Below are 25,245 nucleotides of genomic sequence, written 5' to 3' on the forward strand. Positions count from 1 at the left end.
GATATTATTTTCCTACTTCAGCAGCTGCATGTGTGATACTGGCATAATAATTCCTTATGATGGACACTGAGAGTAAGTGAAATGTGTCTAACCCAATGCCTAGCACGTAGGAAGGTGCTGAATAAATATTAGCACCTTTTATGGTGGATTCTTTTTTGAATATGGATAGTAAAGATCAGAAATGTTGAGTACCACTTAGTGGTTAAACAGTGTGGGCTCCAAAGCCAGACCACTAGTTTCAAGCCCAACTCTACCAATTTAGCTGTTAAGCCTTAGACAAGTTAATTACCCAAGTAAAGTCTGTTTTTTTCTGGAATAAAATAGAGATAATACCTGAACATTTCTCTTGTAGTTTTTGGGCAGATTAAATGAGATAATGCATGGAAAGCTCTTAGCATAGTCCCTGGCACCTAATCACTGTTCAATAATTATTAACAAGCTCTATTAAATCCTGCCAAATAGCCAGAGCATAAGCCAACACCGGAATCTAGGCCAATGCTCTTTCTGCTACACCAAGGCAGCTCCTGATGATAACAAACATTAACCCAAGTGAGAAGGAAAGAGAGCTAACATTTATGGAGGGCCAGCTGCATTCCAGACATGGACATCATAACAAAGCAATTCACAGGGAGATGATGAGGTTCACGGGGCTTAGTAACCTTCCCAAGGTCACAAAATAGTGAGAGATTGGGGGTCAAATGGACTGACCTCAAGTCCTGCAGCCTTTGTCCATCCAGTGGTTCTCCAGCGTGCATCAGAATCACCTGCAGCGTTTGTTAAAACCCAAATTCCAGGCCTTTCTCCCAGACTTTCTAATTCAGTGGGCCTAGGGTTGGCCTGAGAATCTGGATTTCTAATAAGTTCCCAGGTGAGATCAATGCTGTGGGTCCTGCACTGTACACCCTCAGTATACGCCAAGCTGCCTTTGCTCAGTAAAATTCCCTGTGATGAGACACCACTCAGGCTGCCAGAAGCCCAAGGAGAGCCCTGGGGCTGCCCTGGGGTACAGTGAGAAACCCTAAATGCCCTGACTTGATCACTATGCATTATAAACATGTAACAAAGTTTCTCATGTAGCCCATAAATGTGTACAAATAAAAAAATTTTTAAATGTTCTCTTAAAGAAAAGAAAGATGTCTCTGCTAAGCTCCTCAGGGCCTCATGACATACCACCCACAGCTCTGTCAGACAGGCACAGACTTTTGTCAGGCACAATCTATAACCTCAAAGTCAGCACTCCCAGTTGGGTGTTTTATTATTTATTTACTTGACAGGTAACATCGATTTGGTCCTACAAGACACCATGCTACAGGCTTAGCTACTCGCTGTTGCACAAGAGAACTTTCCTGAACTCTCAGGAAGCCCTTGCATGGCCTATCGAGGACAGCTCAGTCACTGAAGGGAAAAATTCCATACCAAAGAAGAGAGAAAAATTCCATACCAAAGAACAGACTTCCCCCAGGGAACCTCCGTCCTACAGCCCTTCAGGGCCATCACACTCACACACATCAGCCATCATCAAAATAGCGGCCATGCTGGGAAGAACAGGAGTCCTGAACTAGAAGGTGGTCTTCAAACCATGGCGTACCGATTTATGTATATTACAGATAGATAAATTAAGAGGTCTACATGAATACAAAATCTCTCAAAGGGGAACGAATTCCATTCTGTCATGCCAGGTGTTTGTCAGAACCTTGAAAACGAAGGTGGTTTTCAGTGGAGCTTGTATTAAAAATAGAAGGTATTTATACACAGGCCCTGCTCCTCTCATGGCCATGAAATCCTCTGGTGTTGTCAGGACCCCTGGGCAACCTCAGCACCCCTACGGGTAGCCCATCTGCAGTCTGCATCTTCCGGGAGAGCAGGGGACTCGTACCGGGGCTTTTCTCCTGGGTCCCCATCTCGGCTTGGCGACGCCTCCGGACCCAGGGGCTGCCAGAGGGAGTGACGCTGCTGTCAGAGGAATAATCCATACACTTGCGGAAGATCTCAGGGCTGGTGCTGCAGTTCAGTCTACCTTCCTCCGCCAGTGGGGACTTTCTGGAAACGCCTTTGCGTTGGGCCAAGGGGCTGCTCCAAGGACTTGTGCACGGGGAGGCATTTGGACTCAGAAAGAGATTCTGGTGGCCAGACGGGCTGAGCTTGTTGGTGGCCGCGTGCCGTCGGCCCGCCATAGGGGATGTGGGGTTGCTCTCGGGGTCAGAGGAGCTGTTAGCGGAAGACTCATCACCCATGTACTGAAGCTCCTCGACTCTCTTGTTCAGGGACTTGTTCAGGTGGATGCTCGCAGTGGGCTCCTCGTCATGATTTTTGTCTTTGGCAGGTTTCTTTTTGGGTGGCTTCATACCAATCAGGACAGCTTTCATGTTCTCTTTGCCCTGAGATTCTGTGATCATGAACTCATGGGCTTTGATGGCTGCTTCCACCTCCTCGAACTCCACGATGGCGCACTCCTGGGTCCCCACTTGGCTGTAGCGGCTGCTGATCCTCCGGATGTCAGGGGGCAGCTCTCTCCCAGGTTTGAGGATCCGCACTGATGAGATGACTCCAAAAGTCCCGAAAAGCTTGAGCAGGTGTTCCATCACCTTCTCCTGCACCCTTCCATTCTTCTGGGGGGTGGCCAGAGCCCACAGCTTAGGAGACAAGTAGAGATCATAGACCAGGAGCATCTTGCTGGGGAGGTTCTCGTTGGGGAACAGTGGGACGGGGGTGGTCCTCCTCACCTTCCGGTGGTCCTCATTCAACTCAAGGACCACTGAATACTTCAAGGCATGTGCTGTGGTTCTCCAGTCCCGTGTAAGATGTTTCACCTGCAGAACATAAAGCAAATCTGAAATAGTATCTAATGTCCTTGTCCATCCTTGTGTACGCTATAAGCTCCCTCCCTCACTTCCTTATCCCTGTAACACTAGAATCCCTGTATTCTAGTGTCTAGAATCATACGTGGTATGTGTAAACACTCAAAAATCTAGTGAATGAATAAGTGAATGAAAACAAGTTCTGCCATTTCAAACAAGGGCACCACAGCAGTGTTGTCCAACAGAACTGTCCATGAAAATGGAAATATTCCATTCTGTGCAAGTTGAGAGGTTAAATTTGCAGGCTCTGGAACAAGGCTGCTGTATACACAAATCAAAGGCCCACCTCTAGCTTGCAGTAAGACTTGGAAAGTTATTCAACCTCTTAGTGCCTCGACTTGCCCTGGAAAATGGAGATGTTAATAGTGCCATCTCAAAGAGCTGTCCTGAGGATTAAACGAATCAATACATACATGTACATATGTATGTACAGACACATACAAACTCATTTACACATAAAACAGAATAGTGTCTAGCTCACAGTGAGTACTAAATAATCATGTGCTATCATTACTTCCAATATTACATGCTATTATTTTGATAGGATTTGGAGATTTTAACATTCAAATGCTTCTCTAAAGCAGTATTTCTGCATTTCTGCATTTGATACAGAGAAGTTTCCAAAAGATCTTTCACATTTCACTGCAATATCTCCTGAGAATGACATGGACTACTTCAACTTGAAATTAAATCCAACTTGGGCCTCACTAAGAATGGTGAAATAATAATCCCTCCCTCCTCCTCTGTTGGTGGAAATTGTATCAATGTTGCAGTATATGGAAGCTATATTTATACTGTAAAACAGTAATTTTCTAGAGGCCCACTTCCGGTGAAGGGAATGCCAGGGGGAATGAGTCATCCCAAACAAATAGTGAAGGTGGGTGGGGTGGGTAACCTGAGCCCGTAATGGCGAGATCCCCCTGAGTCCTCTGAGAACAGGCCAACAAGCTGCTCTGCAAAAGAACTGGGAACTCCAGGTGCCTCTGAGCATAAAACAGGAACCTCATGAAACTCAAGAAGGAAAGGCTCACTCACTGGGCAAGATGGGGAAACCTTGGCAGACCCATTACTATACACAGGCTCCTAGAGAGAGAGCACTGTCCACTGTAGCCTGTGGTCTCTGGGAGAAATGGCTCAGACTTAGGCTACTAGAAGAACACGGGGCCAAGGGCACAGAGAAGCAGGCCCAGGCAAAGGGTCGGATTTCAGGTGGACAGAGTCCATGAGGAATCCAGAAAGGGTGAAGCTGATGACTGCGGGTGCGTGTGAGGCTGTGGGAAAGCCAGGCAGTGGCTCACTGTGGGGTGAAACATGGTGAAGCCTTCTCCGAAAACAGCTAGGGAGGGAGCACTTGGGAGATAAAAAGAGACAATTTCCTAAGCCTGAAGCTTGAGCTAGGAGCACCTGGGAAAGCACAGCACTGCCTTACTCAGAGGGCTACAGAAGTCTGCGGGGGACCACATCTCACTGCAAGAGAAGCAGGCTCTGGCTAGGACTGAATATCCCTCCTGAGCCAGAAGCAAGGTCCACTGGGAAATCTCGGTTACAGTCTGAGCATCCTAAGCCTGGGTCCATGACCATTCATAAGGAAGGTCCAGGTAGCACCTGAGAAAAGGGACCAGGGAGCGTTCATCCTTGTGCAATTGCTAGAAGAACTCTAAGGTTTCCCTGTGTTTTTTACCTTTGTCATGTATGTTCCCCTTTTGTGATTAATAGGAAATCCTTCAGAATGAAAAGGATCTTTGCTCTGATTTTGGAGGTGTTAGGGAGTCTGTACTCTGCAGCCAGGTTTCAACAGAGAAGAACATTCCTAAATAGGACCATAAGTGGCAGCTCAAAGAGGAAAGCAAAACAGGCTGACTCTCGGGGTCCCTGGGGAGGAATAAAGAGACGTGCTGGATGATTCCACTGGCTGCTTCATTTTGGGATCCCCCACAAACACTTTTCATATGAAGGTTTGCTCACTGTTCTCTGACCATTAAAATATCCCTTCCATTCCCCTGTACCTAGAAAACTCCTACTCATCCTCCAAAATCCTATTTCAATGTCACCTTCTCTGGGAAGACTTCTCAGTTCTCCAGGCAGGATTAGTTGCTCTGATCAACTAGTTCCCAATAATACTGTGTTCTCTCTTTTGTCCTACTATATGTGGTCACATTGTAATCTTTCAGATCTCTCTCCTTTATTGGACTGTGAGCTTGTCAAGGACAGGGGGAGTACGATCTTCACTCTGTACATCCTGCGCCTAGCACGGCACTCAGCAGAGACAATGAGCATATTTGGTGAATGAATAAAGGAAAAAGAGCGACAGGGCCAGGCAGAGTACACCAGTGGGTGAGGCAGGGAAGAGGTCCAAGGAGAAAAGCTCTCCTCCAGTGCTCTCTGACAAAGTACACAGACAACTTGGCCGGGACCCACTTGTTACGCATCCCGTTATGCAACAGGCCGCGTGGTGCTTTTCCATTCTAGTAAATGCACTTCCCCTAAGGGAGACACAGAGTTCTTACTCCAACTAGTCTGTCAACTCTCTGAGAAGTAGACAGTACACAGCCCAAACACTGGATCTATATATGGCAGGGACAAGCAGTCTGCTGCCCAGATGGCAGCAATAATTACAAATCTCATCTCCCTATTGTATAGATAAGGATGATGGCGTCACACAGGCAGAGCATGTGTGTCTTAGAGAAGGCTCATTTCTGAGAGTTCTGGGTGCTCATTCTCTCCCTTTGCTTATTCAACTTGACAAATGAAAAGCTTGAATTTCATATAATTTGAGGCCTGGCAGGTATCTCTCAAGGCCTTCGAGTCCGTCTGTCCTGGTATCACATCCTCCTGGCCACCCACTTGCCTGGCAAAAGTGCCTGAACTTTACTAAGAACAAGTAACATTGTTTCATAACTGCTGCCAGCTGAGATTTGTCCCAATGCCCAGGACCCTTTTAATAGTGTGGGAGTATATTCCTAACAATCCTAAATCCCTTCTCCTAGCCATTTTTCTCTTTTTCAGGCACAGACTTAATTTTAAAAATTGTTCGTCATCAGGTTTCAAGGGAGTTAAAAAAAATGTTTAAAACCACAACCCAGAACAAACTTGAAATCCTTGAAGCAGCTTCTGAGAACCAAGCCTCACCTTTTTGAAGGACGTGAGTAGCTTAACGCTCACATATCCCAGCTTGTTCCTCCTCACGTGTTTTAGCAAAAAGGCGTCCTTCTCCAGGTTTTCATCTGAAAAGTAGAATTCGATCTGATCCACCAGTTTCTTGATCAACTCCTCATCCGGGGGCTTCCACTCCTGCTCCAGGTCCTCACGCTCGTTCTCACCTCCACTTGCAGTGGTGCCACTGAGACCAGAAGGAGACACCGGGTGTTAGGGTCAACGTTGAACTGTGTCCCCCAAAAATTCATATGCTGAAGTCCTGACCCCCAATACCTTGGAATATGATGTTATTTGGAAATGGGGGTCACTGCGGATGCAATTAATTAAGATGAGCTCTTACTGGAGTAGGGGGGACCCCCTAATCCAACACAGCTGGGGTCCTTACCAAAGGGGGAAATTTGAACACAGACATGCACACAGAGAGAACATCATGTGAAGGCGAAGGGAGAGACTGGGGTGATGTAGCAAAACCCAAGGAACGCCAAAGACTGCCACTAGAAGCGAGGAAAGATGCTTAGAACGGATCCATTTCTAGTACTTTCAGAGGGCGCATGGCCCTATTCACACCTTGATTTCAGGCTTCAGGCCTCCAGAACCATAAAACAATATATTTCTGTTGTTCTAAACCATCCAGCTCATGGTATTTTGTTACGGCAGCCCTAGGAATTGACACTGGGTCACATGGCCACAGAAGGAGAGGTTTGCCCCCAAACAGCTAAGAAGTCAATCTTTCATTTTTAACAAGCATGGAGGATCATAAAAATAATAACTGGCCAGGCATCGTGGCTCCCATCTGTAATACCAGCACTTTGGGAGGCTGAGGTAGGTGGCCTGAGCCCAGGAATTTGAGACCAGCCTGGGCAACAGAGTGGGACCCCTGTTGCTACAAAATGACAACAACAACAAAAATTAGCCAGGTGTGGTGGTGCATGCCAATAGTCCCAGCTACTTGGGAGGCTGAGGTGGGAGGAGAGCTTGAACCCGGGAGGTCTAGGTCACAGTGAGCCAAGATTGCACCACTGTACCCCAGACTGGGAGACAGAGTGAGACCCTGTCTCAAAATAATAATAATTATTATTATTATAATAACACCCTCTGCTGACATATATGTGGTGCTCTGCCACGGGCAAAATGCTTTTCGCATATACTCTCTTATTCTTCCTTCTCTACTCCATCCCCTCAAATCCTGGTTTCTAGAAGACAGTATAGCAGAGTTACTTGACCTTTCGGTAAGATCATCCATATTTATTAAAGAATAAAAGCTTGATTTCTTAGCTGGTTCAGGACAAGATCTGGAGTGCAGTGGTGCGATCTCCATGTGGATACATGACCACTGCCTCTCAGGAGTCACTGCAGTGGTGCAATCTCCATGTGGATACATGATCACCGACTCTCAAGCCATCTGCCTTGGCCTCCCAAAGTGCTGGAATTACAGATGGGAGTGTAATTTCCTAGGGCTGCCAGCTCTAGGAGTCCTGGCTTTAGAGTTAAGATTGCCTGGGTCCAAATGCTTGGTTCAGACTGAGTAACCCTTATCCAAAATGCCTGGGACCAGAAGTGTTTCAGATTTCCAATTTTTCCAGATTTTGGAATATGTGCATATACGTAATGAGATATCTCAAGGATGGGACCCGAGTCTAAACGCAAATTCATTTATGTTTCATAGACACCTTATACAGATAACCTGGGGTAATCTCATGCAATATTTTTAATAATTTTGTGCATGAAACAAAGTTTCTGAACCATCAGAAAGCAAAGGTGTCGCTATCTCAGTTTTTAACCCATGTTAAATCTGTAGTGTCATGGTGGCGCTCAAAATGTTTCTGATTTTAGAGCATTTCAGATTTTGAATTTTTTGATTAAGGATGTTCAACCTGTACCATTGTTTATTAGTTAAGTAAATTTAGGCAAGGAACTCCACTGCATCTCACTTCAGTTCTATTACCTGTAAATTGGGAATCATGATAGTCCCTACCCTCATGTGAGTGTTGTGACGATTCAATGAATTAATACATGAAAATATCCAGAAGAGTGCCTAGCGTACCGTTAAAGCTCAGTAGGCACAGACAAATTCCTTCACTCATTCATAAGAGGCAGATCTAGGATTTAAACTCAAATCCTCTGTCTCCAAAGCCAGTATACATAATACCTTATATGTTTTGCTAGGACCCTGTAATGGACTCTGGAAACAATCCCATCACGGGGTCCCTTCTTAATAAAGCCCACTATCACCAGCAGCACCACCTGGGTAGACTTCCTCCTCTCCCTCTCCCTAAGATCATTAGGTGATGAGAACAAGCCAAAGCAATCCTGGACAGAGCTTCCTTAGGAGGGCTAATCTTTCATAAGGGGATTATAACAATTTCAAACCAATAAACATTTAGAGAATACTGATTATCCACGTCATAACTGATGCCATTATTAGAAGTTAGCAGAAAGTCGCAGGTAGGTAGTTATAAGAGTTGGTTTAGCAACTCAATGTCAGGACCAGTAATCTTAACAAGGCCTATTACTGTGATCGCTTAAAGCTGGAAAAGACACATACATATATGTCCTTCAACAAAATTTTCACTGGCTCTCAGCCTCACAAAAACAAAAAAAAAAAAAAAGAAAAGAAGCAACTGTGGAATACTCAAAATGAGGGAAAAAAATATTCTGGCAAGAGAGAAAAAAGCAAATAAATCTATTTAAAAATTTTTCAAATTCAGAAATTATAATTAGTATAAAATATAGGCATTGGTTGATTAAAAATAAAGAGTTTTAGCTATTTGCCTGTAGGCAGCCTGGAATGGCTTTTAAAATGCCTTATTGATGTCTCAAGGTAAATGTAGAGTGAAGAAGCCTGGCACGGTGGCTCACACCTATAACCCAGCACTTTGGGAGGCTGAGGTGGGCGAACGACTTGAGGTCAGAAGATCGAGACCAGCCTGGCCAACATGGTGAAACCCCATCTCTACTAAAAATACAAAAAATTAGCCGGGTGTGGTGGCGCATGCCTGTAATCCCAGCTACTTGGGAGGCTGAGGCAGGAGAATCCCTTGAACTTGGGAGGTGGAGGTTACAGTGAGCGGAGATCGCACCACTGCCCTCCAGTCTGGGTGACAGAGTGAGACTGTCTCAAAAAAAAAAAAAGTATAGTGAAGAAAATAATAGGGAGACTCAATTTTAAAGTTTTTTAAGTCTTGTTAAAATGGGATGATAAAAGTCAGACATTAAGCTGACTCACCCAACATCCAATAACAAACACTTTCTCAATTGCCTTTCCTTTTTTTTTTTGAGACAGAGTCTCGCTCTGTCGCCCAGGCTGGAGTGCAGTGGCGCGATCTCAGCTCACTGCAAGCTCTGCCTCCTGGGTTCACGCCATTCTCCTGCCTCAGCCTCCCGAGTAGATGGGACTACAGGCGCCCACCACCACGCTTAGATGGGACTACAGGCGCCCACCACCACGCCCGGCTTTAATTGCCGTCTTTACTCTAGAGGCTATAAAAACTAAATGTTATGGCCGGTAACACTTAAGTGAAAATCTCTTGGCCCTGTCCCTTCCCCTTTTGTCTGCTTTGAATGTGGATGTGATGGTCGGATCTGCAGCAGCCATTTTACTACCATAAGGAAAAGGCCAAGAGAATTGGCTTGGCCTGATTTGTTGACATTATTGGCCCTGACATGATTGAGTTGTTGGGCCAGCTCTTATAACTATCTACCTGCAGATTTTTTATTATTACATGAGAAAGATCAAATCCTATTTGTTTAATTCACTTGTTGGGTTTTGTATTACTTAAACAGCCAAATACAGTAGTAACCTCAGCAACACTACATGGAGAAAAGAGGTCCTCAAAACATGCCAAAGGGAAAACATCAGTGGGACAACCAATAGGATGAAAAAGGAGATGCAAGATGGACAGAACAAATTTCACTTTATTAGGGAAAGTTTATCCCCTAAATAGTAGTTAAAACAGATGGGTTGAGGCTGGGCGCGGTGGCTCACGCCTGTAATCCCAGCACTTTGGGAGGCTGAGGCAGGCGGATCACTTGAGGTTAGGAGTTTGAGACCAGCCTGGCCAACATGGTGAAACCCCATCTCTACCAAAAATATAAAAATTAGCTGGGTGTGGTGGTGGTCGCCTGTAATCCCAGCTACTCAGGAGGCTGAGGCAAGAGAATCGCTTGAACCCGGCGGGCGGAGGTTGCAGTGAGCCGGGATCGCGCCACTGCACTCCAGCCTGGATGACAAGAGCGAAACTCTGTCTCAAACAAAAACAAACAAACAAACCAACAAAAAACAGATGGGTTGGATATAACAGATAAAATAACTACAAATGCAAAGGGAATTCCCGGCCCAGCTAACAAAGATGTCAGTAAATCACAGGGGATGGGGCCGGGTGTGTGCTAATGGCCGGTGAAGAGTTTTGAGCAGACTCAGGGGTATTGGCAAAATGGTCTAACTTACTACAAATAGCTAGTATCTCAGAAGTGACTGCACTACCAAAGGGACCCCTGTGGGGTCCTACTCCCAGGACAAGTTAGTCCTACTCCCAAACTAGAGCAATAGATGCTATTACAAAAGGTAAACTCATAAACAAAAAAAGCATAATAGAAGGAAGGCAGTATAATTTCTCTTTTCTCTCTCTTTTTTTTTTTTTTTAAGAGACGGAGTCTCGCTCTTTCGCCCAGGCTGGTCTGCAGTGGCACTGTCTCGGCTCACTGCAAGCTCCGCCTCCTGGGTTCATGCCATTCTCCTGCCTCAGCCTCCTGAGTAGCTGGGATTACAGGCGCCCGCCACCGCGCCCGGCTAATTTTTTGTATTTTTAGTAGAGACAGGGTTTCACCGTGTTAGCCAAGATGGTCTCGATCTCCTGACCTCATGATCCGCCCACCTCGGCCTCGCAAAGTGCTGGGATTACAGACGTGAGCCACCGCGCCCGGCCGGACAGTATAATTTCTCAATCTCTCTAATGCTTATTCCAGAGCTTCCCAATCTTCCCAAGGTCTGCCATGTCTGCTTTACTGCCTGCAGATGATTCTATCTCAGACTGGATGGAGAGGATAGAGTTCATCCAATCAAGCTTCTCTAGACCTCCGTTGGGCAACTCCTTCTCCCTTTTCCTAACCTTCGCTCCAGCTTCTTCTGTGTCTCTAGACATCCATCAAAGAACTTGTAGCCATATCCAGGTGTCTCTTCTCCATCTTGGTCCTTGATATAGTTTGAATGTATGTCTTAGGCAGATCTCATGTTGAATTGTAATCCCCAGTGTTGGAGGTGGGGCCTGGTGGGAGGTGATTGAATCATGGGGTCGTTTCTCATGAATGGTTTAGCACCACTCCCTTGGTGCTGCCCTCTTGATAGTGAGTTCTCATAAGACCTGGTCATTTAAAAGTATGTGGTACTCCCTCCCATCCCCACCATCACCAACTCTCTCTCTTGCTCCTGCTTCTGTGATGTGATGTGTCTGTTCTCCCTTCACCTTCCACCACAATTGTAAGCTTCCTGAGGCCTCCCCAGAAGCGGATGCTAGTGCCATGCTTCCTATACAGCCTGCAGAGCCAAGAGTCAATCAAGCCTCTTTTCTTATAAATTACCCAGTCTCAGATATTTCTTTACAGCAATGCAAGAATGGCCTCACACAGTCTTCTTGCCCCTGATGCAGGATCTGACACTATTGACCACCTTCTTCTTGATACTCTCCCCCCTGGGCTTATGTGATTTATTCTTTTCTGATTCTTCTCCCCATTTTATGTCTCCTCTTTCTCTCTCCATTTCTTTTCTTTTCTCTTTTTGAGACTGGATTTTGCTCTGTCGCCTCAAGTTGGAATGCAGTGGCATGAACACAGCTCACTGCAGCCTCAGCCTCCCAAGCTCAAGCAATCCTCCCATCTCAGCCTCCCAAGTAGCTGGGGCTATAGGAATGTGCCATCATGCCTGGCTAATTTTTCTGGTTTTTTTTTGTAGAGATGGGGTTTTGCCTTGTTGCTCAGACTGGTCTTGAAACCCTGGGCTCAAGTGATCCACCCACCTCAGCCTCCCAAACTGTTGGGATTACAGGTATGAGCCACCATGCCTGGCCTCTCTCCTCATTTCTAAGTGTAGGTGTTACCCAATAATCTATCCCTGACACTTTATCCCCTAGCAACCTCTACACTTCAGCTCCTATAAGCTCATCAAATTCAAATCTACCCCCCAGCCTGTCCACCGCCCCACACCTTCCTCTCCTTCCTGAGCTGCAGTCCTCAATTCCTAACTGCATGCCAGACATTTCCACTAGGACAATCTGATGTAGCATCAGATTAAATATGTCCACAATCTAACTTCTCACCTTCTGCAGAACCTGACCTCAGGCAGGACTGAAGCCTGGGCCTATCAATAGGCATTCTATCTGGGAAGTTGACCTTCCTTTCACACAGTCTCACAGTAGACTATCCATAATGTATCGGGGGTGACTCTGCATCAATTATTTGCACCCACTGAGCAGACAGGCAGATAGCTAGAGATTCCAGAACAGGTGGGTGATACTGTGGAGGTGACATAAACCCCTATACGAGTGCAGAGGTGAGCTTCTTGTGCTTGGAGGACTCCACCCTCTGCATGAGTGCTGTCAGCAGCAACTATGCATCTCCAAAGGGGGATCTTGGGGGAGTTGAAAAGCCTATGTTATATCCAGGAGCAGGCTGCATTGTTTCCTGTTTGTGAAATAGCCTTCAAAAGGGAAAAGATACCATATCTTTTATGAATATTAATTTTATATCCTTTAAACCTGAATATTGTCAACTTATTGCCGATTACAACCATCCTGTGACAATCATTTATCTTCCCTTCCAACCCACCCCGCCAACTACTTTCCCTATTCACTCTTCTATGTACTTAAGCTCAAGACCTAGGATGTGTCCTTTCACTCTCTCTTTTGCCCCCACATTTAGTCAATTATAAAGTGCTTATTTCATTTTGCAGGGTCTCCCATCTGTTCTCTCTTTGCCATTCCAACCATCCTCATTATTTCTCCCTTGGACACTTATTAATAGCTCATCAAAACATTTTTCCAAAAAATTAAAGTAATAGATAAACATAGCAAAAACTAGAATAAAATAGTAGGGAACTTATAAAGAAACCAACAATTCCCCATTCCACCTTTCCTCCCTAGAGGTAACTTCTCTTCAGCCATTTAATTCTTAGGAGAGTTATCTCATAGCTCTATAAAATATGCTTATAGCTCTATTTCTCACTTGCCAACTGTAGTCATTCTCTATTCATGTCTTACTATATAAAATGAGTATTTGGGGTCACTTATGACTTATGTCCCTAAATAACCCCTTCTTCAAATTTTCTTTTAGTTTTGGTTCTTCTATTAACCTTCTATTTATGGTTTTGGTGTCTTTTTTTTTTTTTTTGAGACGGAGTCTCACTCTGTCGCCCAGGCTGGAGTGCAGTGGCATGATCTTGGCTCAGTGCAACCTCTGCCTCCTGGGTTTAAATGATTCTTCTGTCTCAGCCTCCTGAGTAGCTGGGATTACAGGCGCACGCTGCTACGCCCGGCTAATTTTTTGTATTTTAGTAGAGACAGGGTTTCACCGTGTTGCCCAGGCTGGCCTCAAACTCCTGAGCTCAGGCAATCTGCCCACCTCGGCCTCCCAAAGTGCTAGGATTATAGGTGTGAGCAACCGCACCCGACCTTTTTTTTCTTTTTTCTTTTTTTTTAAGACAGTCTCACTCTGTCGCCCAGGCTGGAGTGCAGTGGTGCGATCTCGGCTCACTGCGACCTCTGCCTCCCAGGTTCAAGCAATTCTCCCACCTCAACCTCTCAAGTAGCTGGGACTACAGGCACACACCACCCCACCCAGCTAATTTTTGTATTTTTAGTAGAGACAGAGTTTCACCATGTTGGCCAGGCTGGTCTCAAACTCCTGACCTCATGTGATCTGCCTGCCTCAGCCTCCCAATGTGCTGGGATTACAGGTGTGAGCCACCATTCCCGGCCCTATTTGTGTTTTAAAATAATATACTTTAAGTGGTTTCTTATTCCATAAATATTAAAAAGTACTTTTCAATTCGTTGTTACATGTGATATATTAATACACACTATTGTCCTACTCTCTCTTCCATCTCACCTATTTCCAACCTTCCATATTGCATCAGATGTACTTTTATTTCATTTTGCCATGGTTCATAATATTTCATTCCATTTGGTAACTAATATTCTATATTTTATCTATAGATACATACTGAAAATTGAAAGTCAATCAGTTGTATTTTATTATTATGACTATGTAAACACTGTTCCCTACAGGGCTAAGTCATTTGCTAAGATTACATTTCTTGTCTTAAAGTCCTATTAGTTGACTGACCACCTGGATTGGTCCTCTATGTTTATTTTTTCTTTCATATGATCTGTCTTTGTCTTTGTAATTTACACACTAAGAGATTTCTTTGACATTATATTCTAACCTTTCCTACAGAATTTTTAAATTTTAGTAGTTATTTATTTAGTTTCTAAGAACTGTTTTTGATCCTAGATCGTTCCCTTCTAAGAGCTTCCTACTCTTGTTTTGTGGATGCAGTATCTTAAGTTCACTCTCAGGGTGCTAGTTGGAGTATACATTTTTGAGTCTTTTGTTTCAACATCATCACCTCTGTCTCCTTTGGGGTCAGTTCTTCCATTTAACTTTCATGCCACTGATTTTCTTCATGTGACTAATAAATAATTCATTTTTTCTTTATTAAAGGGTTTAATAAACTTATTTTAGAATAGTTTTAGATTTACAGAAAAGTTGTGAAAATTGTACAGAGAGTTCCCATATATATACACCCAGGCTTGCTCTGTTATAAATATCTTGCATTAGTATGGTACATGTGTTACAACCAATGAACTAATTACAATTAGTTCATTAGTTCATTATATATTATTATTAGCTAAAGTCTGTATTTTATTCAGATTTCCTTAGTTTTTGCCTATTGCCCCTTTTTCTGTTCCAGGATCCCATCCAGGACACCACAATACATTAACACATTAAGCTGTCATGTCTCCTGAGGCTCCTCTTGGCTGTGACACTTCTCCTTGTTTTTGATGACCTTGACAGTGTTGAGAAGTACTGGTTAGGTATTTTGTGGAATGTCCCTCAACTGGGATTTTTCTGATGTTCTCTGTCATGATTAGATTGGGATTATGGGTTTTTGGCAGGAGGACCACAGAGGTAAATTTCCATTCTCAGCACATCCTATCAGGGTACATGCTATCAACATGAATGATCACTGTGGATGCTAACCTTGATCACCTATCTGAGGTAGTGTTTGTCAGGTTTCTCCCCTGTAAAACCACTCCCTTTATCCCCACTCCCATACTGTGCTCTTTGGAAGAAGGCCACTGTACACAGCCCACACTTAGGGTGTGGGGAGTTATACTCCACAGCTATTCACTGTGAAGACAAAAGGTACATGCTTTTTTGGTGGGTTGTATGGGTTCCCTCTGCAGTTGCACACTCCCACTGGTTTTCTTCCTAGATGGCTCTATGTACACAGGTGGGGCATGCCAAGTGGCAGGCTTCACATGAGGGTGAGCAGGCAGGGAATGATTAAGCTGGGGGCTCTACTCAAATGGCAAAGGCTTTACTCTGCGGCTGCCAGCTCTGCTTTCGCATCCCTAGATCTCCGTAGTGAGCTCATTCAATTCCTTTAGAAAATAATCTTGTCTCTTTTTTTCCCCCTTAAAAATAAAATACCTGCTACTTTCCACTGGCAGACAGAGAGGCTAGGAAATTGTTCTAAAGGAAGAATTTAAATTACCTTTCAGATATTTGTAGCCCTTTTTACTCCTGCATATTTGGTATATTTCCCAACCAGAGTCTTTCTAGGGTTCTGTCTTCCCACCTCCTGCCACCTCCCATGTTATATTTTAGGCTACAGCCTCCTCCACTCTGTGCCATATTACATGTTTTGAAGAACAGCTAGAGTATGTCACTGCTTTACTTGATGTCACTGATTTACTTTAATAATAATAATAAAAGGTTTTCTATTTCCTGTTAAATAAAATTCAAACTCTTCAGCTCCCAACCAAGGCACGGTGGCTCACGCCTGTAATCCCAGCACTTTGGGAGGCCAAGGCAGGAGGGTCATTTGAGGCCAGGAGTTCGAGACTAGCTTGCGCAACGTAGCAAGACCCTGTCTCTACAAAAAATTTAAAAATTAGCCAGGTATGGCCGTGCACACCTGTAGTCTAGGCTATTTGGGAGGCTGAGGTGGGAGGATTGCTTGAGCCCAGGAGGTCGAGGCTACAGTAAGCCATGACTACGCCACTGCACTCTAGCCTGAGTGACAGAGTGAGACCCTGTCTCAAAAAATGAATACATACATAATAAAAAAAAAAACCAACAAAGTCTTCAGCTCCTTATTCAGACTCATTTAGAATCTGGCTGTAACCAGCATCAAAACTTATTTCCATCGGTTTCCTTTCAGATCCTTTGCTCCAAACAAACAGAAAGACATAGTTATCTGTAAGTGTCACAAACTTTCTGGACTCTGTGCCTTTGAGCTTGCTGTTCCTGTCTCTGAATGCCTTGCTCCTCTCTCTCAGGTCTAAATTCTAGTCACACATCAAGGTCCATCTTAAATGCAATTCTCCTAGGAAGAAAAAATCATTTCTACTTCTCCCAACACTTATCTATGTTTGTATTATAGCTACTTGTGTGTACATTTTATTAGCAGCCTGAACACTGAGTTGAGAGTAGAACTCAAGCTGGTTTCTTTCATTATAGTATTACCCCAGAGCCTTGCATGTAATGGGAATTTAAAAAGTATCACCAATGTAAAGCAAATAGTTTTGAGGGCAAATCATACCTATCAGGATCCTTTGAGGGAGGAAGTATGGTTTCTGATGAATATGCTCTTAGTAGCCTTTCAAGGAGGCTTGAAAAAGTTTTACACTTTAGGTTTTGCTTTGTTTTGTTTTTTAACAAAACATTGTAAACTGGGAGTGATGAGGTCTTTTGTTATAGCTATAAACCTGTGAGAAATGGGTAGAAATAAAGAGGTACATTTTAAAACAGGTAATTGGGTTCCATGAATCAGTGCTGATTTTTTTTTTTTTAAGATGTTGTCTCACTCTATCGCCCAGGCTGGAGTGCAGCGGCACTATCTTGGCTCACTGCAACCTCTGCCTCCTGGGTTCAAGCGATTCTCCTGCCTCAGCCTCCTGAGTAGCTGGGACTACAGGTGCGCACCACCATGCCTGGCTAATTTTTGTATTTTTTAGTAGAGACAGTGTTTCATCATATTGGCCAGGCTAGTCTCAAACTCCTAACTTCGTGATCTGCCCACCTTGGCCTCCCAAAGTGCTGGGATTACAGGTGTGTCATATTTGTAAATGATTTAGAGAAACAAAAGGATTTGTAGCATAAAACATCCAAGGCTACTTTTTTCATAAAATATCGAATCTGGTTACACTGACTGCGCAGTTAATCAAATGATACCCTACACGAGGAGAATATCCAAACTAAGATGGTGGAATAATGACACCCTCACTACAGCTTTCAGTCCAGGAATGATTTCTCAGACTCATTGTCTATCATTGCAGATGGTGGAATATGGTATTTTGACCACCAAGACCAAGAAAATGGTGGACACCAATAAGGAAGGTACCAAACACAAAAACATCATTTACGAAAAACACTAGGGTCCAGGTCCTGTCCGTGTGAGATTTCTTTTGACTCACCTCTAGAACAAGATAATGAATGTGAAATGGTTCAAAAAGGGCAAATTGATAATGCAATATAAAAACACCAGGGCAGATTCAAAAGATAAAGATTTTTCACCGAGACAGATTGAAAACATACACAGGTATGTTCTCAACTTTGTTAAAGGCATCACCCTTTTACAAACCATATTTTGGATGGTGCTAGCAGGGGGCACATGTTATGCTTGCGTGGCCCATGGGTTCTTATATATTTATTACAGAGACATGAACTTCCTCTCTGACCCTGTCTTCTGCCATGCTGTTCTGGCATAAGCCTTTGAGCCTGGGAAAGGGATATACAACTAGCGGATGTCTCCGCGGGTCTAAATAAGGATTCGTAGTTTGGAGTAGAGACTACGTGTATAAGGCACTTAGTTCTACATCTGACAAAAAAATTGACATTAATAAAAAAGTAGAGGCCAGGCATGGTGGCTCACGCCTGTAATCCCAGCACTTTGGGAGGCCAAGGCGGCCAGATTACTTGAGGTCAGGAGTTCGAGACTAGCCTGGCCAACATGGTGAAACCCTGTCTCTACTAAAAATACAAAAATTAGCCGGGCATGGTGGCAGGTGCCTGTAATCCCAGCTACTCGGGAGGCTGAGGCATAAGAATCACTTGAACCTGAGAGGCGGAGGTTGCAGTGAGCCAAGATGGTGCCACTGCACTCCACCCTGGGTGACAGAGCAGGACTCTGTCTCAAAAAAAAAAAGTAGAGGCTTTCATTATCACCATCCAAAGCAGGGAAAAGACAGCCTGTACAATGTCCCAAAAACATCATGGAAAAAAAGAGAAACCTAGAAGATTGTATTGTTAAATGAAAAGCAGGTGGCTCAATGGTTTTCATTGTTCATATTAATATTTAATATTATAACTTTGAATCATTTTTACACATTGTAAGACAAAGAAAATAAGTAATTATGTTAATGTTATTAGGAACCAAGATTTTCAGTATAATAAATAAAAGAAGTAAACAGCAAAAATCCTGTAATGTAAATTTGAATTGGAATTATTGATATAAGTGTTTTTTAAAAAACATATTTCTTGGCCGGGCATGGTGGCTGACGCCTGTAATCCCAGCACTTTGGGAGGCCAAGGCAGGTGGATCACGAGGTCAGGAGTTTGAGACCAGCCTGGCCAACATGGTGAAATCCCGTCTCTACTAAAAATACAAAAATTAGCTGGGCATGGTGGCAGGCGCCTGTAATCCCAGCTACTCAGGAGGCTGAAGCAGGAGAATCGCTTGAACCTGGGAGGTGGAGGTTGCAGTGAGCCAAGATCAGGTCATTGCACTCCAGCCTGGGCGACAAGAGCAAGACCCTGTCTCAAAAACAAAACAAACAAACAAACAAACAAAATATATATATTTCTTAGTTCTGTCCACTGAAAGGCTCTGAAAGCAACAATACCCTGGCAGAAGTTAGCTTTCCTAATTCCAGGTCTTAGTTTCTAAATACTTTCTTACTGGTATTTGAAAAAAGCAGAGATTCCTGTGGAAATGGCTGAATTCCATGACTGGAGTAGGAAAAGTACAAATTATGCCTGGAATATCTAGTACCAGAAAGCAAAGAAGTGCTTAAAGACTAATGGGCATGTTACAAAAAGACACAAGGAGGCCAGCTTCAAGGGGGTCTGCTGGCTGCAATATAGACATTTTGAGCACCAAAAATGACTGTGATGAATTATTAAAAAGTGAATAAATACAAATCTATGAATTGGAGAGAGAGGAAGAGTATAAGCTTGAGGAAGAGCCCTCATTTAAATTATTTAGTGTGACTATTATATCAAATTATCTCTTTGAAAACTGTAATTAAAGGGAAATAATTAAGCATTTTTTTGCCTCTTTAGGAGAAACTTTTGTTCAATCCAGATGATGAGACAAAGCTTTTTTTTTTTTTAAATAGAGCAATGCTGGCTAATAAGTGTACAAAAAATGTGAAAATTAGAAAATCCTCAATTTCCAGTCCCCAGTGAAATAACCAACTTAGGTAAGGATCATCAATAGACGCTAAAATAATTAGGTGAAAAGTCATTGGGGAAAGAATATTGCAAGAGGAATGGAAAACTTGGAAGAAATGCATACATTCCTAGAAACATGAAACCTACCAAGACTGAATTATGAAGAGACAGAAAATCTGAACAGACCAATAACAAGTAAGGAGATTGAATCAGGAATCAAAAATCTCCTATCAAAGAAAAGCTCAAGGCCTGATGGCTTCATTGCTGAATTCTACTAAACATTTAAAGAACAACTAATACCAATACTTCTCAAACTCTTCTAAAACTTTGAAGAGGAGGGAATGCTTCCAAACTCATTTCACAAGGCCAGCATAACCCTGATACTAAAGCCAAACAAGGAAAACTATGGGCCAATATCCCTGATGAACATAGATGCAAAAATCCTCAGCAAAATATTAGCAAACTGAATTCAACAGCATCTTGAAAGGATCATTCACCAAGATCAAGTGAGATTTATCCCTGGGATGCATGCATGGATCTACATATGCAAATCAATAAGTGTGATACATCAACTTAACAGAACCCAGGATGAGAAGCCCACAATAACTTGTTAACTGCAAAGGGAAAGACAACCTGTACGACAGAGAAATCTCCTTAATCGAATGGTCAAATTTAGCATCACTAAGGGTGGGATGGCTCCTGAAGTGATAGAACATCAAGTTCCAGGCACAGAGTATGAGGCATTCTTGACAAAATGTTTAAACAGAATCAAATCAAAACCTTAGCCCTATCTTCCAGTTTATAAGAAGCACATGGTACAAAGGAGCAAGTAAAATAAGATCATGAGAACATTACCAGACTAATCCAAAATGTGAGACATTCAACAAGATGTCTGACCTCTTCTGTCCAAAATAGCAAAGCATTAGGGAAAAAAAAAGGTAGAAATTTCTAGATTAATAGAGTCTAGAGACATAAGAAGCAAATGCCTCAACCCAGACCATATTCTGGTTTGAGGGGAAAAAAGAAACAGCTGTAAAAGACAATTGTGGCACAATTTGGGGAATCTTGAATGTGGAACTTGGCTATTAGCTTATCTTCAGGATTATATTAGGGAATGATAGTTAATTTTCTCAGTTGCAATAATAGTGTTAGGGCTTTATAGGGAATGTCATTAGGAGTTACAAAATGAAGTATTTAAGGTATAATCTTGTGTAAAACATACCTCAAATGGTTTGGGGAAAACACATACATTGTATATCCATTCACCAAATATGGCAAAATGTTAAGTGTTAAATCTAGATGATGGGTATATGAATGCTCATAGTACTATTTTTTCATATTTTCTTTATGTTTGAAAATTTTTATGTTAAAAAGGTGAGAATAAAAGGAAAGGCATCTTTTTAATGAAGGAGATGTGGGGAGATGATCAATAACATTTTAGAGGCTGTAAAGACTTTTCTTTATTGTTCATTTATTCTGTTCCCTTATATAAGCTAGGTATTAGGCTAGGTATGGAAATACAAAAAGGAATAAGATAAGGCAGCTGCCTTCAAGGATCTCACTGTCTAGGGAAGGGGAAACACAAATATCTCAACACCACGGAGTGAGTGTGATGACAGAGATACGCATTCAGTCAACAAACATGTCCTATGTGCTGGGTGCTGTGCTAGGTGCTGAAGATACAATGAACGAAGCAAGCATGGTCCTTGAATTCACCGAGCTCCTATTCCTGTGAGGGAGACACAATGATAGAATCACAATTGTGGAAGGTGCTAGGCATAAAATGTACAGAGTACTACAGCAACAGAGAAGAAAGGAAACACAGCCAGCTCTGGGGTGGGGATTGGGGGTGGTGGAGAAGAGGCGGCGAAGTTTTAAAGGCTGACTAGAAATCAGTCAATCAGAGGACCTAGAGGTGGGGGTGCAGAGGCATGTAGACACAAAATAGCCCCCTATGCTCAGGGAACTAGCTGGAATCACGGGAGCGTGAACTGTTGACAGCGTGAACTGTTGAGGCAATGGGCTGAGGAGATGATGTAAGTGGGTGTCGCATCTTAATGAGCAGATTGAGGAATCTGGGTTTTCTCCTGTAGGCTCCAGGAGCTGAGAACATTCACATCGGGTGATGGCTGCTGCCATGTGAGCCTGGGTCCAAACAGGGGATAATGTGGATCCTGTTCTTGGCTACACCTCCTCCTGCTCTGGGTGCCTGCCCACTGGGCTCTGTCAGCTCCCCGAAGAACCCCAGGGATTTTCTGGGGTCAACTCTATGCCAGTGGGCAGCAGGAAGGGCTTCAGACTGAACACTTGCTGAGACTCAAGCCACGGGAGCTGGGCAGTTCTGGAGGAAGAGCAAGAGGGGTTCAGGCAAGAGGCCTACCCATACTGAGGCTTGGTTTCTCCTAGACCTCCATAGGGGATCTTTCCAGGCCTTAAACATAAGTAGAGCTTTAATCCTGGCTAATGATACAATCTCACAAATTTAGCCCTCAGGATAGGGATGGCTATTTGCCACTGCCACAGGAAAATAAAGTTATAAGGATAAACCACTTGGGGCTATTTTACATACTCTGATATTGTCTGACTAGGGGACTGCCTTCTCGAGACTGTGAGCTGTCAGTGACTAAGGGTTCATCATTTTTATGCTCTCGGTACTTAGCACAGAGCTAAACGAATCAGGCCTTGCATTATAAAGCACTGATCTATCTACTTTGTCATACACTATGGTCCAGCTTTCCTGCCCTACCCTGGTGGGCTGACTTTTCTCCCCTAACAACTGTCTCTACTGGTCTGCCCCGAATCTCTGGGTCCAGAAGTCTGACCCTTTAACCTGGGGAAGAGTGAGCCAGTAATAGAGAATGGCTCTGGGCCCAGTATTCTTCCACTCTTGAGTTGAGTATTCTCCCAGTGAAGTAGATATACGCTTGCCAGGACAATCCTGCAGAACCTTAACAGCTAAACGCCTGGGACAGGGTCCTAGAAGAAAGAGAGCTCCTAATAAGTGCCTGTTGGCATCCACCAGAATGTGCAAGTTCTGTCATTTCCCCACTCTCATGTCTATGTCTATGTTTTATCTCCTTTCAACAGCAGGAACAAAACACCAGTCCTTAAGGGCCTGGGCATTAGTGGACAGGAGCCAAGGCGCCTGAGGACAAAGCTCGGGACCCGGGACAAGGTTAAACAAGTGCCATAGCAGCTCCAAACTACCCAAAACCCAGGAACACCCCCCGCCCCCCGCAAGGCAGCAAGATGATGCAAACATAAAGGTCTGGTGGGAAAGGCTGTGTGAAAATGGGAATCCCCCAGGGCGGAGGAAGTAAAGCAGCAAGTCCTGTATCCGTCTCAAATTACCTTGAAATCCCACCTCCTGGAATCCCCCATCAGCAAGTGTCCGCTGTACCTGGCCTGCTACCACCTAAAGACTGAGCGCAGCCAGCAGGACTGGGAAAGGCAGGGCGATGATGGCAGTGAAGGGTAAGCGGGACCACTCGCAAGGGGAGGGGAAGGCGGGCAGGGATGGACTTTGCGGCGATGGGGAGGTGGTGTCTTGAGGGAGCCCACAGAGAAGAGGCCTCCTCCAGAGGAGGGGGTGGCTTGGATGGCCCGTGAAAGTCCTCCTCCTGGATCCCTGAACATCCCCACGTCCAGGCCCCTCAGATCCCGGCCGCCAGCCCTGGGAGCCTCGGTGGGGCGACGAAGCTGCGGGCTGGGGCACCAGCTGCCTCCACGGGCCGGTTCTGACTCAGGGGCTCGGCCCGGAGCTGCTTCCCCGGCGGCGGGGCTGACTCAACCCCCTCTGCCCGAGGAGTTGTCGCGCGCAGTCAGCGCCCCGAACTCGCGCGCGGCCCGGCGCCCCCTCGGGGCCCACCTCCCGGGCCAGCCGCCGCGCCTACCTGTGCCCGCGGCTCGGCTCCTCCTCGCTCGCGCTGCCCCAGCCGGGGCTGAGGTACCGGGCCGGGTCCCCGGCGCCCCGAGTCTCCGCCCCCTCCTCCTCGTCCTCCAACTCGTCCACGTCCTCGGCCTCCTGGATGGCGACGCGGATCTGCACCGCCGTCTTGGGCCCGGGCCGAGCCTCCCCGCCGGACTGGGCCATGGCTCGCGGGACTGCGGCGCCGCCGGGGTCCTCACGCCGCAAGGCCCAGCCAGCCGGTCGGCAGCGACTGCGACGAGGGGGCGGGGGCGGTGCGAGCGCGCCTGCCGCTCGGCCCAGGGGAGGGACAGGGGTCGCGGCGCCCCGCCCCGCGCCGCCGCCGCCGCCACCACCCCGACCGCTAGTGGAGCGCCCGCGCAGGCGGGGCCTCGGAGGTGGAGGGCGGCTTTCCGGAGCTCCTCCGACAGAGGCCCGTCCCGGAAGGATCCCCGCGACCCCCGATCACTCCCTCCGTCTTTTCGCCGCTGTGGGGCCCCAGCCCGAGAGGAGGTGTCAGGGCTCCCTCCTCCTGCGCCTTCTTTCACGGCGCCGCAGGGATGGGCGCAGCACAGCTGACTTCTGTTTGTGCTTGACTCCGGGGGTGGCAGCCAGAGACCACAGCTCCAGGGGCTTCCAGGCCTCCTGCGTGTCTCCCGCCCTGGCCTGCCAAGATCAGAAAATTTCCATCGTTAGTCTCCTTGACATAATAACCACCCTAGACCGCGTCTTAGGAGGTCAGGGGCTTGGCTCCTGCCTTGCCCTGTATCAGTTTTTCTCCAAGTGTGGTTCCCAGACCAGGAGCATCAGCTGCACCGGGGAACTTGTTAGAAATTGAATTCTCAGGGCTCATCCAGACCTCCTGAATCAGAATCTATGATTCAGAACTTTGTGTTTTAACAAGGCCTCTAGGTGATGCTGAAGTTCACAAAAGTTCGAAAGCCGATGGCCTATAGAGTATGCCCTGCACATAGTATGCACTCAGATGTTTGTTGAATGAATAAAGGGAGCTATTGAAATGTCAGGATGTTCTAAAACACTGCCACCTTTTCACGTGTAACTTCAAATTGAGTTCCATCTCACCTCTCCAAATGTGACCCAGAAACTAGGGACAGGAGCATAGAAATGAATAAGACTGGCCGGGCGCAGTGGCTCACGCCTGTAATCTCAGCGCTTTGGGAGGCCCAGGCGGGCGGATCACGAGGTCAAGAGATCGAGACCATCCTGGCCAACATGGTGAAACCCTGTCTTTACTAAAAAAATACAAAAATTGGCTGGACGTGGTGGCGCGTGCCTGTAATCCCAGCTACTCGGGAGGCTGAGGCAGGAGAATCACTTGAACCTGGGAAGCAGAGGTTGTGGTGAGCCGAGATTGTGCCACTGCACTCCAGCCTGGGCAACAGAGCGAGACTCCGTCTCAAAAAAAAAAAAAAGAAAAAAAAGAAAAAGAAAAAAAAAGAAAGAAGGAAAGAAGAAAAAGAAATGAATAAGACCTGAATCTGCTTTCATGTAGCACTTTATTTAGAGCCTTAAACATAATTTATCATATTAATTTGCCACACTGGGACCCCAAAACAACAGAACCCTGGACCAATACATTTGTTTTGATATAGAAAGGCAAGTTAGGATAGGCTTAGGAAATGAGGTCTCCTG

The 25,245-nt window shown here is 45.1% G+C and overlaps 1 protein-coding gene across 2 annotated transcripts; it reads right to left on the reverse strand.

Annotated features, from left to right (window-relative positions):
* Positions 1 to 1,243: 1,243 nt before the first annotated feature.
* LARP6 (La ribonucleoprotein 6, translational regulator) lies at positions 1,244 to 23,928 on the reverse strand. 2 transcript variants are annotated; one of them, XM_034939053.3, is made up of 3 exons: positions 23,579 to 23,928; positions 5,988 to 6,198; positions 1,244 to 2,810 (listed from the first exon to the last, which is right to left on the reverse strand). In XM_034939053.3, exons 1-3 carry the CDS (start codon positions 23,776 to 23,778, stop codon positions 1,746 to 1,748), a joined length of 1,476 nt encoding a protein of 491 aa, XP_034794944.1. In that variant the 5' UTR covers positions 23,779 to 23,928; the 3' UTR covers positions 1,244 to 1,745. The 2 variants fall into 2 exon arrangements, with proteins under 2 accessions (XP_034794944.1, XP_034794945.1); XM_034939054.3 differs by lacking the exons at positions 1,244 to 2,810; positions 5,988 to 6,198 and adding an exon at positions 21,131 to 21,414 and having other exon boundaries at positions 23,579 to 23,904.
* Between the last annotated feature and the right edge of the window lie 1,317 nt (positions 23,929 to 25,245).

Source organism: Pan paniscus, chromosome 16 (assembly GCF_029289425.2).
Source record: "Pan paniscus chromosome 16, NHGRI_mPanPan1-v2.0_pri, whole genome shotgun sequence".
In the NCBI taxonomy this organism is placed as follows: domain Eukaryota; kingdom Metazoa; phylum Chordata; class Mammalia; order Primates; family Hominidae; genus Pan; species Pan paniscus.

Coding starts and splice junctions, on each gene's coding strand:
- LARP6 (XM_034939053.3), bottom strand. CDS start 23,778: ATGGCCCAGTCCGGCGGGGAGGCTCGGCCCGGGCCCAAGACGGCGGTG. Junction 6,199..23,578: donor GAGCCGAGCCGCGGGCACAG/GTAGGCGCGGCG, acceptor TTCTGGTCTCAG/TGGCACCACTGCAAGTGGAG. Junction 2,811..5,987: donor TACTCACGTCCTTCAAAAAG/GTGAGGCTTGGT, acceptor TATGTTCTGCAG/GTGAAACATCTTACACGGGA.